General features: G+C 35.2%; 1 protein-coding gene across 6 annotated transcripts in view; it reads left to right on the top strand.

Annotated features, from left to right (window-relative positions):
* The window catches only part of SLC23A2 (solute carrier family 23 member 2), a 114,940-nt gene that overhangs the window by 71,065 nt on the left and 25,840 nt on the right, over nucleotides 1-18,035 (top strand). For all 6 annotated transcript variants that reach the window (XM_020985355.2, XM_020985354.2, XM_020985360.2 and 3 more), the window contains 8 exons: nucleotides 2,893-2,991; nucleotides 5,283-5,399; nucleotides 8,326-8,483; nucleotides 11,683-11,771; nucleotides 12,772-12,839; nucleotides 13,019-13,200; nucleotides 15,736-15,856; nucleotides 16,441-16,597. In XM_020985355.2, the coding sequence (XP_020841014.1) occupies nucleotides 2,893-2,991; nucleotides 5,283-5,399; nucleotides 8,326-8,483; nucleotides 11,683-11,771; nucleotides 12,772-12,839; nucleotides 13,019-13,200; nucleotides 15,736-15,856; nucleotides 16,441-16,597 (991 nt within the window). The remainder of the gene's footprint in view (nucleotides 1-2,892; nucleotides 2,992-5,282; nucleotides 5,400-8,325; nucleotides 8,484-11,682; nucleotides 11,772-12,771; nucleotides 12,840-13,018; nucleotides 13,201-15,735; nucleotides 15,857-16,440; nucleotides 16,598-18,035) is intronic.

Here is an 18,035-nt window from a genome sequence, read left to right on the forward strand (position 1 = left end):
TGGATTTTTTTCTCTTTCTGTCCTAAAACTAAGGTTAATACAGAATAGTACAGTTAATGTAAGGACTAGTGGTAGTCACATTAAACCAGAGCCTGGTTACCCAGATAGGTGTTAACAATTTAAAAATTGTAGAGATTAAGAGCTTCTGGCCTTGCTTAGGTTTTAGAGCCCTAGGTGTTTCCCATTTGTTTATAGATTAATTATTCACTCCAGTCAGCCAGGTGTAGCACACTGGCTAGAGTGATGGGCTTGGGGTCAGGAAGTACTGAGTTCAGATTTGTCCTCAGACACTTATAGCACTGTGATCCTGGGCAAGTTAACCTCTTCTGGTCTCATTTTCCTTATATGTAAAATTGGGATAATACTAGTATCAGCTTCCCAGGGTTGTTGTGTGGATCAAATGAAGTAATATTTATAAAGCAGTTTGCAAACCTTGAAGTACTATATTAATCCTAGTTCTTCTTGTTTGTTGTTGTTGTTGTTATAATAATAATAATGAACTATTAGTTACTTAAGAGTGAATTCAGAGGTGGGATAATGAGTAGAAGATCTAGAGCTGTGATTTAATTGATACAGTAACCCCTAATGTGAAACTCCTTTAACGTGTGCAGATTGGCAGTCTTGGAACACTGAGAACTTAAGTGATTTACCCACTAATTTATGAACTGTATTCTATTAACTGGTTATCACCAGAGTTTCTTTCCATAAAATTACTAACATGTATTACTTAACACTCCAGAGACATAAAAAGCTTTAAATTCATAAATCTTATTTTAATATCTAATGTCTTAGAAATTTTAACAGGCTGTTTTAATGATACTCAGTGATATTGTTGTATTTTTCTTGTAGAGAAACAGCTTGAATAAAACCAACTTAATATATGAGCTTTATAGTCCAAAAATCTGTGCACCTTGTTACGTACCTAATAAAGATTGACTGATAGTGAATTGAGGCATAGCAGCCAGCTGTTTAGTTGGTTGAACACAACTTTAGTGAAGGAAAAATGAAATGAAAACAGTCTTTACTGAGATGAGAGTATATCTTATCCCCCCAAATTATAATACTTTGTTAAGGTTATGTGAAAACGGTTTCCCACTGAAGAAGTGAAATGACGGTGGAAGTTTCCTATCATCTAAGCACTACTGTAAATAATATAAAGGAAAACCACAGACATTATTACATTTAGACAAACTTCATAAGATATTTTGTTAATGTTGAAATAGCATTTAGAAGTTAACTCTTTAAAATTAATACTACCCAGCAGTTTTAATGGCACTTCCTCCAAAACCTTGCAAATCTTAAAAATTTTTTCCCAATGAACTGATTTTAGCATAAAATTATAATGTGTTTTACGAGACTGTGGTTATTTTTAAAAAGCTGTTTGAAAAATATCAATAAAGCAGATGGATTTTATAAGATAAACATCTCCCTGCCCTCAACACACACACACACACACACACACACACACACACACACACACACACACCCTTCCATTATACGATCATAGATGGAAGAGATGAAAGTGAAATGATACGACCAAAGGGGCCATAGGGAGCCAACTGGACCTCCATCCTACCCTGGATGCCATTCCACCAGAAGTGTACTCTTCTTTAAGTCTCTCTACCTGCACGATTCTTACCACTCTTTCCCTTCTGCTAGTCCTGTTTGTTCAGTTTTTGCTGTTTCTATTTTGCTAAACATAAATTTCATCTTTCTTTATAGTCCTTCCCTGCCCACTTAGCTCCCCCACTATAAGTGCCCAAAAAGCTGAATCTGTGGGAAAATGGGAGAGGAAACCCTAGCTGCTGGCACGTATGAATTGGTAGGCATTTTGGGGGTTACAGAATTGGATACGTGTGTGGATGTATTCCTGGTATCTGCGATGTGAATTTAAAGCATCTCACAGAAATAATATTCAGTTCTCTAGTGTTGCAGTTTCATCCTGCTAACAAGTGTTAAATAGACTAAGAGTTAAATAGACTTGGGAAACTTATTACCCACTATAACATTGTTTCTGTGGGAAAACTCCCAATTTTCAAACAACTTGACTTAGAATTAAACTCTAGTAATTCAGTCTCTCTGTAAGTTAGAGATTGCTTAATTAATGCGTATTCGTTCATTTCCTTGGGTGTATGACAAGTGAGGGAGCACTCTGAGTTGTCAGTCAATTCCAACAATTCCTTATAGACACTAGGTGTGTAAAATTCATACTTCAGGTTTTGTGCAGCATCTTACAAAAAAGTGAAGGCTAGCTTAAGCCAATATGGGATTTAAAATTGGATCTGAGTTACACTGTGAGTTTGGTGGTAGTCTTTGTTTCTATTTTATTTTTTGAAGAATTCACTGTGTTCATGCATCTTACCTTCTTAATAGGTCACGTACTGTTCATAGTATGACTTGGAACAGAATCTCAATAATAAAACTGGAGTCAAGTTAATTAGTGAATTTAGTATAGTAAGCAGTAATGTTCTTCTGGTTAATGAATGTTGATACAGAACAGAGACGCTTAGCAGGGAACACATATCCTATGAATGTTTTGTTTTGTGGGTGAGTAGTTGTTAAGATCCAAATATGCTTTTGTAAGAACCTGTGAGGAGATTTTTAAATTTACTTTTGGCTAAAATGATATGAATATTTACTTTACTGTTAAATATTAAAAAAAATGTGTTTGGAGTAAAATTTACCCTGTAAGAAATTACAGTGGTGGTTTTGTTACATTTTTCACAATGCATTTTTAGAATTAATTAGCTGTTATTTTAAGATCTTTGGCAAACTTTAAAACCTGTCTCAGCTTTTTAGTCTTAATAGGATTTACAAAAAAGCTTCAGATAGATTTATTTACAGAAAGCAGAGTAAATTGGAATAACAATCTCATGGAATATTTCTTTTTAGGTGGTAATAAATGGAGGTGCCACACCAAGTGGTGAACAGGACAATGAGGATACTGAGCTAATGGCAATCTATACCACAGAAAATGGCATAGCTGAAAAGGTATTGTTTTTCTCTTGTACAAGAAACCTTTATTCCTCTGTAGCAAAGCAGATTTCTTGAATTTGTTTGATAATTACTTCATTTCTTCATCTTTTTTCTTTGTCTCTTCCTTTTAACTTCTCTGATTAAATATATTCACACATGTTACTTTTTTTGTGTATTTCAAATCTGACCAGAAGTAGAATAACAAAGTACCAACTCTTGGGCTCATTTTTCTTTGTATGTAGTGCATCTTACTGGTGTTTAAATCATTTGCTAGTTGATCTCCTTGTTGAAAAATATCACACATATCCAAAATTTTCTTTTGAAAAGGAGCAGAAGATTTTTGAGTCAGGAAAACCTAAATTTGAATCCTGCCTCATAAATTCATTGACGTATGTCCATGGGGCAAGTCGCTTAAGCGCTCTGTGTCTCATTTTCCTCATAGGTAAAATAGGGAGGGAATGCCTGTATTACTTAACCTCACATGGTTATTGTTAAACAAATAAGATAATATATGGAAATCATTTTGCAAACCTTAAAACTCTATATATATGTCAATGATTATGACTAAGGGAATAACCCCAAAGCAGAAATACACAAAGGTGTTGATGCTGCCTTGCTTTTATTTAATTTTCTGCTAAGGATTTTCATTTTTACTCTGATTTTAAACTAAAATGCATAGTATGAAATTTATTTTGCTTAACAAAAACAATTCATTAAAATTAACTTCTGCAAACATATATTGAACATACATCCAAAACTTTTCCACTAAAATGTATGTGCATGTGTATGCGCACACACACACACACACACACATACACACACACACACACACACACACACAGTAATATACAAATAACAACTTGTCATTTATCCTACATACTCCTTGGGTCTCCTTGTTTGTCCATTTGTGTGTGGATAAATAGGTATATTTTTATTTATCAAGTATAGAAGCACACTACAGTGTGATTGCGTAGGGTGCTAGTTTGGAGTTTGAATCCTAATATTTCGCTTGGTATTTGTGTGAGCATCATTACTTGTAAAATGGAAATCATAGCCCATTCACAGGGCTATGAGGTAGGTGCTCTGCAAACTTTGAAAAGTTATCTATCTCTGTCAAAGTAGTTTTTCTACTTTGATACATTGATGACACCATAATCTTACTTATGTGGATACTCTACCCAGTTGGTCCATTTGTAAAGTGATCCATTCCATATTGTCCTGCATGGTTCTTGTCCATGTTCTTCCACAGATCCTTCTTTTCCTTTTTTAATTGTTGTTTTTTTCAAGCTGGGTCTCTCCATCTTGCCCAGGTTGTGAGTGCAGTGGCCAATCATTGGCCTGATCCCACTATTGATTAACATGGGAGTTTTGACATGCTTTGTTTCTTTTCTGGGCCAGTGTGGTCCTGCAAAGGTATAACCTCATACCTTTTGCTCTTCGGGACTTACCATATTGGTGCCTAACTTCGTGTGAGCATCCAGTCAGCTTAGAACTCCCAAGCTGAAGCTATCTTTCAGTCTCAAGTCTCCCTGATAAGCAGGGATACAGGCATGCACCTCATGCCCAAATACAGATCTTTTATAGAAGATGTTCCAAGCGTGCTGGTGATCTTTCCCTGGGCTTTTTAATGTTTCATGACTGTCAGTACAGTTAGTGCTTAAACTGTCCATCTGCTATTATCCATTTCCGCAGCATGCTTACAAAGTGTTTTCCTCCAAATTACCCCAAAATGTAGGTAGTCAGAGTAATTGTTTCATCATTTTTGAATGGGGAAAGTGTCACATAGTTTCTGAGGCAGGATTCGAACCCAATGCACCACATGGAGTTTTGTGCATTTGTTACCCACAAGTATATTTCTCTAAGTTGTGTTTTAGTCCTGTGTTCTTTGTACCATTCTAAACTGTTCGTTGCTCTTGGTATTTTCACAATGATTACCACATGGTTCAGCTTCTGTGTTGCTGTTGCAAGTTGTATACCATTGATCCCAAACCAGGGAAGTGGATTCAGAACCTTTAAGTGGGTTAAGATTGTTCATCTACTTCCAGAGAAAGTTTTCCAGATATAGTAAATACATTGTTGCTCTGAGATGGTAAGTTAAGGGTTGGCTCTTATATATGATCTTCCCTTGGGTAATTGTGGATTGATTTGATATTTGATAGTAACATTTAAGGTCATGGGTTTTATTTTATTTTATTGCTGCTTTTTTGGGTAGTCAAACGGTAACTTTTAAACTTTTGCCACTTTAACCCAAAATAAGGGTTTTATTTTTTTCAAAATGCTAATTAGTTACTTCTTTCATTCTACAGAGTTCTCTTGCAGAGACATTGGACAGCACTGGAAGTTTAGATCCCCAGAGAACAGATATGATTTATACAATAGAAGATGTACCTCCCTGGTATCTCTGTATATTCTTAGGGCTACAGGTAAGATTCTTAAATATGGTTAGAAATTAGTACCACTATTCACTTCTTAAATGTTTTCCTTTTCTATTGTCATAAAATTCTGCTTTGATTTATTTAATTTATTAGTGTATGTATTCTAAATTTTTGCTTAATTTAATTAGGCATGCCAAAATTTTTAATAAAATGGCAAATTTCTTACATTTATGGAAGGATGGAAAAAGCTGGAGGAAGAAAGGAAGAGAATGTAAAGAAAGTATAGGGATGCAAGGCAAATAATAAAAAGGGAAGGAAAAGAAATGTAGCTGAGAAGAGTGTAGAAAAGAAAATGAAGAAGCAAAGAAAAGTGACTTTCCAACCTCCCCTATGAAGTCTGTATTTATCAATAAGTTGTCTCTTTCATTGGCCTTGTTACAAATTCATTCACATTAACCTCTCAATCCTACTGCTTCTAAGAAGGAAAAAAGGTGGTGGAGTAGGATGCTTAGGTGATGTAGGGTAAGAGTTTGATAATGGAAATGAGCAAAATTTGTTTTTGCTACCTTCCCTTTTCCCAAATGCTCCATTCTAAAATTATTGCCCTTTCTTTCCTCTTCATTATCACAAAAAAAATCAGAATTTCAAGAATTGCACAAGATTTTCTTAGAAGTAGGCAGATTCCTTTCTTTTTGCAATGATAGTAGTAATATTCTTTTAGCTTTTTACAAATTCTAATCTCTGTCTGAAGCAAAGTGCATGGTCTGACTATGCACAGATAACTGATTCAGGGATAGCTCCTACATTACTAAAGAGTTTTCTATTGACTAAAATAGATTTAATTTCAGTTTTTGGTGATTTGATTTAGTGCTTTTATTGTCTTTTTCTTCTCTTATGGAAAAAGTGTACTGTATAAGTCTTTTGCTTCTTGGATTCCTCCTTCCTAACCCATGCTTTCCCAAATATTCCTTGTTGTCCTTATCTTTTTCCACTTTTATACTGAAGGTCAGTCAGAGTGTACATAGTGTATATTAATTTTCTACCATTTCATCCTTTGCAACTCCATTCTGGAAGAAAGAATGATGAAAAAAAAATGGCATACGGTTGCAGTTGAAAAATGGGAAATGGATAACTGAAATCATATTGACATTTATAATCAAAGAATCATGGCTGTAAGAGTTGGAAAGGGCCTTAGATGCCGTCACACCCAACTCCCTCATTTTATAGATAAACTGAAGTTTAGAGAGATTTAAGTGACTTTCTTCATTCAGCTATAAGTGTTAGAGGCAGAATTTGATCTCATGTCTTCCTGATTGAATGTCCAGGACTTTGTATACCACTCAACTTAAGTTTAGATCAATTGCCACAACATGAATACCAAAAGAACTGAGCCCTGTGAAGTCAACAAACATTTGGTTCATTTGCTAGATGAAGAGCAATGAATGTCAAAGGTAATGTTGGTTTAGAATGTAAACACATTTATCAAATCTTACAGAAAAGATGATGGATGACTTTGATCATCATTTGACTCATAGAGCATAGAAAAGAAGTGGAAGATAAAACTACTTTAAAGAAAACTTGGCAAGACATCCAGCTAACCTTAGTTAGCCCATGAGAATATTTAAGGATGAAAGTGGAAAGATGATAATAAACAAAATAAAAATAGAAAAGATCTACAAAGATTTGTTACAACGAATTTTTTTTTTTTGTATCAAGGATGGTAGAGCCACTGTACTGGTTGTGCTTAGAAGGGAAGTAGAAAAGGCTCCAAAGAGACCAACAATTGGTGAAGGACCAAGTGTATATGTTAATGATACATTCTGCTGGTGACAGTGAGGAACTTGAGGGAGTGATACACATGGTGTGTGAAAGCTGGGAAGATGCCACAGGGGGTGTGGGGAAAAATCTTATACACCTCAAATAATGCTAGGAAAAGATGACCAAGAGAATGTCAAAAACACCTGAGATATGTGCCTACTTTTCCATCTATGCAAAGTATTTGTGTCATTTATATAGAAGGCCCCTGAATCTTTGATGAGGTTATTAGTAGGGAAAACCAGGCTTTTGCAAGCAATATTCAACGCTGGACCATACTTTATTGTTTTGCAATTGATAGAAGGATGTAGAGGATATACTATCCTACCATGTGTGTTGGTTATGAAAAAGCATTTGTTTCAGTAAAGTAAAATAATACTTTAAAGGCTATCTTCCAATCAGATATCTCCCATGAATTCATTAAAAAGGAAAACAATTTATTAAGTGTTTACTCTGTGCTATAAGCATTGTGTGAAGTGCTTTGGATAAAAATAGAAAAATTGAAACGGTCTCTTCTCTCAGGAGTTTATACTTCAATTGGGGAAGTGAAGATATAAAAGAAAGTACTGCTGTAGGGCAGGTGGAAAGATCTGGAAGTCCTAGGGGTATTGCAGTGAGGTGGATGGTAAGGCCCTGAGGTCCTTAGGTTACATAGGTAGGTGAAATGATAGTGTGTCTTTTCATCTCCCCCTAAGCTCTCTTTTCTCCCTTCCCATCCCCAGTCACAAATCATCTTCTCCAGTCCTGTGTATATGATCTTTGATTCCTCCAAACATACTGAACTAGAAGGGGTTACTGAGGCACAAAGAATAACTTGCCTATTGTTTGATAAATGGTTATTGTTAACTTTGTGACAATTTTTTATAGGAATATATTTTTCAAATTTTCCTCTCCACCTTCTTTTTTTGGGAAATGTTACTGGAAGACTACTTAGATGTTATTTATTTTACAAAAATGCAAGAAAATCTGCATTGTTAGCCTAGTTTAAACATCCTCTAATAGTATAATCAAAAATCAAAACTTTGAAAGGAATTAGCCCTAGATTATTTTAAAATTAGAGTTGGGACAGGGAGTTGAGCCAGAATTATAAAACTGAAGTGGGATGTATGTGTGTATATGCATTTTTTTTAAACAATCTTTGTCTTTCTGTTGCCTGTAGCACTATCTGACCTGTTTCAGTGGTACCATAGCAGTGCCCTTCTTGCTAGCTGATGCTATGTGTGTTGGATACGACCAGTGGGCTACAAGTCAGCTTATTGGGACCATATTCTTCTGTGTGGGAATCACAACTTTGTTACAGACAACTTTTGGATGCAGGTAAGATATGGGATGTTAAGCTGCTCCAAATAAAAATTAGTCATTGCAACATAAGATTATGATAATGTTTGTATGTTATAGCTTTACGAAATATGTACTGTGGCCCTGTTTATGATCATATGCTATGGAACTATCATGAAACATTAGGTTGCCAAATATTGACTCAAAATTGGCCTAAGCAAGTGGCAAGGTAGCTTGGCTGGATAGCTTAGACATTGGGAAAGGAGTATCCAGAGAAGTTATGAAGATGCATTTGGATGTAGGACCCAGAGTACTATCATACTTCTATGACCCGTGTTCTTTTTTTTTCCCCAAATATTTAATTAATTAATTTATTTATTTTCAACACACGCTTCCATAAGATTTTGAGTTCCAAATTTTCTCTCCATCTCTCCCCTCCCGCTACCCCAAGATGGCATGCAATTCGATGTAAGCTCTACATATACATTCATATATTCTCATTAGTCATGTTGTAAAGAAGAATGGGTGAAACCACAAGAAAGAAAAAACAAAGAAAAAAAAAGAGAGAGAGAGCAAATAATATGCTTCAATTTGCATTCAGATTCCATAGTTCTTTTCAGTATGTGGACAGCATTTTACATCATGAGTCCTTTGGAGTTGTCTTGGATCCTTGCATTGCCAAGAAGAGATATATCTATCAAAGTTAGTCATTGCACATTGTAACTGTTATTGTGTACAGTGTTCTCCTGGTTCTGCTTATTTCAGTCAGCATCAGTTCATTCAGGTCTTTCCAGGTTTTTCTGAAGTCTGCCTGCTAAGCATTTCTTATAGTGTAATAATATTCCACTACATTCATATACCACAACTTGTTTAGTCATTCTCCAGTTGATGGACATCCCCTCAATTTCTAATTCTTTGCCACCACAAAAAGAGCTACTATAAATATTTTGTACATGTGGGTCCTTTTCCCATTTGTGTGATCTCTTTGAGATATAGACCTAGAAGTGGTATTGCTGAGTCAAAATATGTCCAGTTTTATAGCCCTTTTGGGCATAGTTCCAAATTGCTCTCCAGAATGATTGGATCAGTTCACGACTCCACCAACAATACATTAGTTATGGCCTGTGATCTTAAATAGAGCCTCTGCTGGTTAAGGCAGTTCAGTAATGTGGCTAGCTCTACCACTACCTTTATAAAAGCACCTGAGCTTTAGCACTTTTGGAGATAAATCTTGTTTCATGTCTTTATGTGAAACTGAGAGACGTGTGGACAGTCCCAGAAATTTGTGTGTGTATGCATGCATGCATCTGTGTTCTGATCCCATGAGTTTTTTGTATGACAAAATTGCAGTGTTATAGAGACTATACTTTTGAATGTTAGTTTTTCAGGGAGGGTCACAACTAGGCCTTGACTGAAGCTTCACCTTAGTGTAGCATTTTACAGCGTTCCACTAATGACAAAGGCCTAAAAAATGAGGAAGGAAAAGCTCAGGCTCTGACAGACCTGTGTATTCTCCTCCTGCCTACTCAGTAATTGTGTCAAAGGGGATGTACCCAAGTGGGAAATGGGTTAGGTTAGTGGTTAAGAGAAACGGCGTAGTTGAGATGAAGGAGAAAATTGTGTTGGATCATGACACTCCCCTGCTCCAAAACCTCTCTGGCTGGCATTTAAGACTTTGCCCATTCTGACTCTGTCCTGCCTTTCCAGGCTCATACCTTTACATTCTTTATTCATCCTGGACTGTGAGATAACCCTGATCTCACCCTATACCCCTTATCCTGGTACATCCACCCAGAATCAAGTCTTTTCTGTACTCATAACCATCTTTGGGAATCTACTTCTTCCTCCAGGGCTCAGATTAGGTGTTACTTTGTCTATGAAGTTTTTTGCCAGCTAAGCAATCTCTTTCCTCTCAGATTTTCCTAAAGCATCTTGGTATCTCCATCTGTTCTTTACCCTTCTCTTTAATCATCTATAGACAGACCTCATTTACTGTGAATGAATCCCACTTCACAGGAGTCATTAGTATTTGAATTCTCATTATACAAAGTTAAAATTTTGTAAAATGTGGTCATTGGTTATATCCCAACAGAAATATGCAGTATGAGTTTGAATAATGAGACCACTTCATAGGATTCGTTTTTCATTCATCATCCCCATAGTGGAAAGAACATTGGTTTTAAAGTAAGAGAATCTGGGTTCACATCCTGCCTCTCATAATTAATATTTCTTGTCACTGTAGCCAAGTCACTCAACCTCTCTGTGTCTCAGTTTTCTCATCTTTAAAATGAGGTGGTCTGACTAGTTCAGACCCCTTTGTTTCTGGATTGGTTTTATCATGTCCATGAACTTGGACAGGGAAAAAAAAATTACATCTTTATATTCACCAACCTCTAACCGAAATTTAGCTATTTGATCTGGTTCTTTTCTATTTTTTAATGGTATAATAATTCAGATAGTATAACTATTTTTAGTTTATTATGGCATATAATGTAAGGTATTAATTCAAATCTAATTTCTGCCAATCTTCTTATGTTAAGTAGGGAATTATTTTCTAAATATTTTATATTCTTGGATTTATCGTTCAGTTCCTCCTAATTCTTATCTGTTCTGTTTTGCCAAATTTCTTTTCAAATAATATGTATATATTTTATTAGAGTTATGTATAGAGTCGTAGATTTTAATATTACCAGGGAACTCAAGACATGGGCTGTCTTTCTGACAATTCGTTGACCAGAAGTGGAATAGCCTTCCTTAGCTAGTGGGTTCCCTCTTATGACCACTTACTTGCTGTTATTATAGTGAGGATTCTTTTTCAGGTATGAATTCAATTGGGTGACTACAGGGAGCTCTTCCACCTCTTAAATTCTGTGATTCTAAGAGGGCCTTGGACTGTGAGATTTCTCTGTTTCTTTCTGGCTCTGAGTCTTATAAGAAATGAGGGAAGTGATATATAGTGATCAGGAAGAAATTTGGGTCAAACATTTACCTGCACTGTCAGACAGATGACAGTACAGTGTGATTTGCTTGGGTTGGTCCCAGCCAGTAACCATTCATTCAGGTATGACACCTTTGCATGTTGGGTGTTCTTAGCTTTGTGAATGCCTCTAGTTTCATATGTTCTGTCTCAAAGAATATATGCTTAGTTAGGATTTTTAGAAAATAAATTTTGAGTCATACTATTATTTATTTTAAGTTTTTAGTATTATGATTATGGTTTTGTTCTCATTTCTTTTAGGTTACCTCTATTTCAGGCCAGTGCTTTTGCATTTTTGGCCCCAGCTCGAGCTATTTTGTCACTGGATAAATGGAAATGTAATACTACAGGTAATTAATGTTATTTCAAAATATATACTCTCTGAACTAAGTAATAAAAAAGGCAATACTGACTTGCAGCCCTTTTATTCTTAGCATATTTTTTTCCTTTCTCTTCTTGCCTACCAATTCTCAGGTCCTAGAAATGTATTTTATTCACGAAATGAATAAATATTATGTTGAATGTACCCGTAAAATGAGATCTCCATTTTGAAAGGGGAAAAAATTATATGTTTAAAGCTTTTTAAAAATTAACGTAGAATTATAATATATGGAATATTTACTATAAATACTTTAACTTCAGATAAAATACTTTATTAATTTTATTACCACTTTTTTCTTTGTCTTAGTCATTTCCATCTTTATTCTCTTAAGAGTGTAATTTACCTATGACTCAGGTTTTCTGTACAAGCAGATTTAGGAAAAGGTAGTTAGATCAGAGTGCATGAATGTATGTGTGTGTGCGCGTGTGTGTGTGTGCATGTGCGTGTGTAATAGAGAAGTGTTTGAGACACTTTTTTGCTAATGTTTTATTTCAAAGGAATTATGAATATGTAGTGCTCTTGTCATTTTGATGCATCAGAATATGTAGATGTAAATTTCTATAAATGTTTATTTTCTTTATAACTATAATAACTTTCATTCATTTAACTTAGTTTCTTTTCCAAATTCCTTAAGAATTCAGTAAGGTAATGGTTTAACATAGTATAATTTAATTAAATTTGCTACTTGTAAAGGTTGATTTTTATGTAAGACAGAAAAGTGCATTATACCATAATTCCTTTACTTTATTGAAAATTAGGGTTTTGCCTGCAAGTTAACTAATCTGATATTAATACTATGAATTCAGCTCTCATTATGGTGAGCCGTACTGTTGTGATATCAGTAACAGTGGGTTTAGATTTATATGTAAAGCAGAGGTAACTTTTAAAATACTGAAATTAATTGAATCATATTAAAGCAGCATTTCTCCAGATATTGAGATAAAATGCTTTCCTTTTTTGTTTTCAAGATCTTTCAGTTACCAATGAAACAACATTATTGCATACTGAGCATATCTGGTATCCAAGAATACGAGAGGTAAAAAATACGCCATTATTTTCTCTTTGTCATTCTTATTGCTTCTTTACATCTCATTTATTTAATTAGGAAATAACTGTCAGATTTTCTTGTTTGTTTTTTTAAGAATAAAGGCAGCATTTAAAAAGGGAAAGGGAATAGCAATAATTGCTAATGACTTTTCTTATTTCTTGGTTCAGATCCAGGGTGCCATTATCATGTCTTCATTGATAGAAGTTGTAATTGGCTTCCTTGGCCTGCCAGGTGCTCTGCTAAAGTATATCGGACCTTTGACTATTACACCAACAGTGGCCCTGATTGGTCTCTCTGGTTTCCAAGCAGCAGGAGAAAGAGCAGGGAAACACTGGGGCATAGCTATGTTGTAAGTTCACTTGCTCGCTTGTTTTTTTTTTTAAATGTGAATATTGTTATGATGATACTACTCCTTTGTTTTCTAAATAAAGTAATAATAGTGAATATGTAAAGCAAAATTCCTTCCAGTTGTAGAAAATAATTTTTTTTTGTAGTATTGTTAATAAATAGAAAGTTGTTTGATTGCAGCAAAACAAATATATTCAGGAAGTGTTGTATAGTAGACAGGGCAGTAGATTTAGAGTCAGGAACCTGGCTTCAGATCCTGGTTCTCCTACTTAACTACCTGTGTGACCTTCAGATAAGGATTTTATGGTCCTTAGTTTCCTTTGGTGTTTAGACTAGATAATTTCTGTGGTCCCTTCTAATTCTGAATCTGTGTTTTTATTGACTGTTGGTGCATCCATTTTAATAGCTTATCAGCATAGGAAAGTTAATATATCTTGCTTTATCAGAAATTTAGATGTTTGTTGAATTGCCTCTTTGCCAGAATTAAACCCATAACCACCTAAAATCGAAAAGGAAATATTTCTTGCTCACCCACCTGGCAGTCCTCAAATCATCAATGACTTCTATGTTTCTGTTCCAAAAGTTTATTTTCCAAGTCCATTGTTTGTAGCTCTCCGAATATATTTTCCCATAAGAATAATGTAATAATTTGCATGCTTGCCCCAGAGATAGTTATTGATAGCCTTAAGCACTGAAATCTAAGCTAGCCTTTGAAGAATAGAACTTTAACAACTTCAGTGTGAGTGCTCTGGCAATAACATCATGAGGATAGGAGTAGCAGGGACCTTTCTTATGTACATATTAGTCATAAGTTAAATGTTCCTCAGTCAATAACTACCTCTCTTGCTTTTATCTTTTTATTTTTCTTACTGTAACTAAAGTCTGTTTTTCATAGAACCTTTTACTAGGCAATAGAGGAAATAAAAGACAAGTGACGCATGGCACCTGCCCTCACAGAGTTTATAGTCTGATGGCTGTATGACACATACTTAACTATGAAACAAAAAAGACACAGGATAAGTGTATAGGAGAGGTATAATCCAAATTCTGTATGTGAAGCCTAAAACAGGAAAGATTGTTACTAAGAGCGTCAGAGATCAGAAGATCAGCAGCACCTTCATGGAAGAAGATGCCATTTGAACTGGGCCTTGAAGCATGAGTAGAGTTTAAACAGATAGAAAGGTAATAGAAGTCATTCCAGGTAAAAAAAAAACAACCCAAGCAGAAGGCATGGGGGTGGATTAGCGCTGGACCTGTGCAGGGATAGCAGGTTCTTCCAGTTCAACTGGAATATAAAGCTTATAGAAGGTTATATAGTGTAAGGAAAAACTGGAAAGACTGAGAGGTGTCATATTCTGAAGATAGTGTAGGCTGAGGGAATTGACCTTTATTTGGGAATCAGTAGAAAACCACTGAAAGGTTCTTCTCAAAAGTCTTGATAGGCTAGTGAAAGTAATTGCTTGGTCTAACTTAAAGTCTCATGGGTTTAGTAGAGTATTAATTAGGAGACATGAGATCTGAGTTAAAGTCCTAGCTCTACTTCTAACTAGTTTTGTGACTTTGTGAAGAAAGTCATAGGAATGTTGAGGATGAACATAATCTTATATTGAATCATTCTTTTTTCTGGGACACAATTTTTGTCAAGGACACAATTGTAAAAATATTTCTCATAAAATCTTTTCTCCTCTCTCACTCTTGAGAGGGAGAATCAATTACTTAGATAGTGATTAAGACAGAATTTGAGGGTAGCAGTACCAAAAACCCATCCTCAATCTGATTGAGAGTGAACCTGGAATTTTAGAACAATATTCTATTGTGAGTGATACCTTTTGGCTTGGGGTAAGAGGAGGTGTTTGTTGGAGTAGTGGGAGGGGTGGGGATAGGACCAGGGCAGGGGTAGAATAATAGAGCATTAGGTTCTGGCATTACAGAGCCTAGCTAGGTTCTGGGAACTCATAACTAGAGAAGAGCTTAACAAGATTGTGTTTCATATCCTATCATACGGTAAAACGTTCAGTTTGGTAGAAGATTTAGATTTACTTCATTTTGTTTCAGAATCTTTTTCTAGACAATTTCTGCACACTCCTTGTCTTCTTCAGATTGGATTATCATTCTTCATTTTTGTATTATAAAGTTCACGTGACATCAGTCTCAAAATAGAAGCAATTTCTAAAGCGTACCTTATATTCCCTAAATTCCATCATGTAGATTCCTGCGTTTTTAATATTTCCATTCACAAAGTCCAACCAGAGCTATATTCTCCACTTATGCAAGTTAATGATCTATTGGTTAGCTCTTCTGCTGTAATATTTTATTCCAGTGTCGAGTAACGTTAGATAAGATTGTTCTAAGATCTGCCTAAAGAGGTGATTTCAGAAAAATGTCCTAATTTCTCAAATACCAAATAGAGAGCTATGCAGTAATTTTCTAGCCGAAGAAAATATAAAATTTGATTTCTAGTGGCTTTTGTCAAACCTTAAAGGATTATTTACAGTAGACAGTGTGTGAACCTAACTGATTTTTCTTTCTCCCCCAGAACTATTTTTCTAGTATTGTTATTTTCTCAATATGCCAGAAATGTTAAATTTCCTCTCCCAATTTACAAATCCAAAAAAGGATGGACTGCCTACAAATTGCAGCTTTTCAAAATGTTCCCTGTAAGTAATCAATTTCTATTTTACTTTAAAAATTATTGTCAATGCATATCTTTTGAGAACCTATGACGGCCATTTTGATTTTTAAATTTCTGTGTTATGGAACTGTAATAAGTAAGCCACACAAATGGTCATTGTCCACAGTGTTGATAAACCAAATAACATACTCCAGTTCTAAACTTTGAGAAGCATGTTTTTGTAGTGCTCAAAATAAAGTGACAGTGAAAAGTATATTGTTAGACTTCTCCCATTTCCCCAAGGGGTTACTTAGTGAAGGTTAGCTCTAAGCCAGTCTTTTTTTACAAACATGAATTGAGTCATTCTTACAGATGTTCATTACTAGGTGGTATTTGTCATTTAAACAAAACTGAAGTTAGGTGAGTGAAGTGTTTAAAGTGAAATTTCACTAAAAGAAAGTCCATTAAAACCATTGTGAGTTTTTTCTGCATTAAAGTTATTGATAGCAAGGTACCATGTTGGGCAAGGAGGAAGGGAGAGGGAAGGAGAGAGAGCATGTAAAAGCTATGTTTCACCAATAACCACTGATATGCTTAGCCTGGAATAGTCTTCTTCCTTTCCAATTTCAGATAATCCTGGCTATCTTGGTATCCTGGTTACTGTGCTTCATATTCACTGTGACAGATGTCTTTCCACCTGACAGCACAAAGTATGGGTTCTATGCTCGTACAGATGCTAGACAAGGCGTGCTTTTTGTGGCACCTTGGTTTAAAGTTCCATATCCATGTAAGTATACTTAAGGCAGTTTAAAGGCAGTGCAGGCTCTACTTGTAGGGGGAAAGAGTTGCAGCAATCATTTGTAGTCTTCATGACCTGAAATTCTCACCACTGGAGACACTGAGATTTTGACCACAAAAATGGAACATTGTCTAAAGAAAGACAATTAAAATGCATGTGTTTCATGGAAACTATACTCTAGCCATTCCTTATGACCAGGGAGTATTAGTCTTTCAAATTAGCTTGTCAACACCTTTGAGAGGAGAGGATAAGGACTGATTTGTTTTGGTGGAAGAGATCATGGCATTTATAATCTCTAGGTGATAAGTGACATATGAGGCAAGTTTTGTGTTATGGATGCGTGCAGTACTAGTGGGCTATTGTGGATGGAGGTTATAAACAGAGAAGGGCTAGAGAAGATGGAGGGTACCAAAGGATATTGAGGTACATAGGAATAATTGGTTAATAAGCATTTGTGCCAACCTGTTACAAATATTATTAATATTATTGGTTCCACATTTTATTGATAGCAAAAGGATAGTTGATATGATTATATGTAAACTAACAAGTATGAGTGGGAGGATTGTGGCTCTTAAATTATAATAGATGAGTTGATTAAATTTTAGTAAGCATATGTCTCAGCAAAAGAATTGTCTGGATTTATGTCTAGTGTTTTGAGAAATATAACCTCTAGTGCATTAATAGGGTTTTTTTTCTAGAATTTAGGTCAAAGTAGGCAATTTATTCTTCCCTATAGGAGGCTATAGTTTTTGTATACTTTGAGGAAATATTACTTTGAAAGAGATACTTTAAAGTTGGGAGTAGATGGTGAGAAATTTTTAAAATGAATACTACTTCTCTCCCAATAAATTTTTTTACTCCCTTTAGTAAGATTAATATGTCAAAAACTCAGCTTTCATTATTATAATTCCCTCCCACTCAAATGCTTTCAGAGGGTCTCCGCTGCTTACATTCTGAAATCTAAACTCAACCTTCCTTTTAGAGCCTTTCAGGACCCTACAGAATTAGTCCTGCCAGAGCTTTCTAACCTTATGTCTATAACTACTCCCTTACACAAACCTTCCTCTGTAGTCGGATGGGTTTGCTCACAAAACTTTCTTACTCTTTTAACTGCTCCATTCTTCAGTTAGTTCTGTTATTCCTTTTTGTTATTCACTTCAGGATATATCTGTTTTCCTCCTTTGAACTTAAAATATTTCTTATTTGTGTATGGTATGACATACCTTATATTTTTGTTGAATATGGCTATTTGCTCTTGTGCTAGTCTATATTAATCTATGCCTAGCAGACATATAATGGTGAATGTTTCAAATGTTTCTCATGTGTGACGTTCACATTAGCATTGCTTTACATTTTCACACACTATTGACACTTGTATTCATCTGAAACAGAAAGTTTATATTAAGGAATAAGACTTTCTGGGAAG

The sequence above is a fragment of the Phascolarctos cinereus genome, unplaced genomic scaffold, assembly GCF_003287225.1.
Source record: "Phascolarctos cinereus isolate Bilbo 61053 unplaced genomic scaffold, phaCin_HiC Scaffold_2;HRSCAF=192, whole genome shotgun sequence".
Classification (NCBI taxonomy): Eukaryota; Metazoa; Chordata; class Mammalia; order Diprotodontia; family Phascolarctidae; genus Phascolarctos; species Phascolarctos cinereus.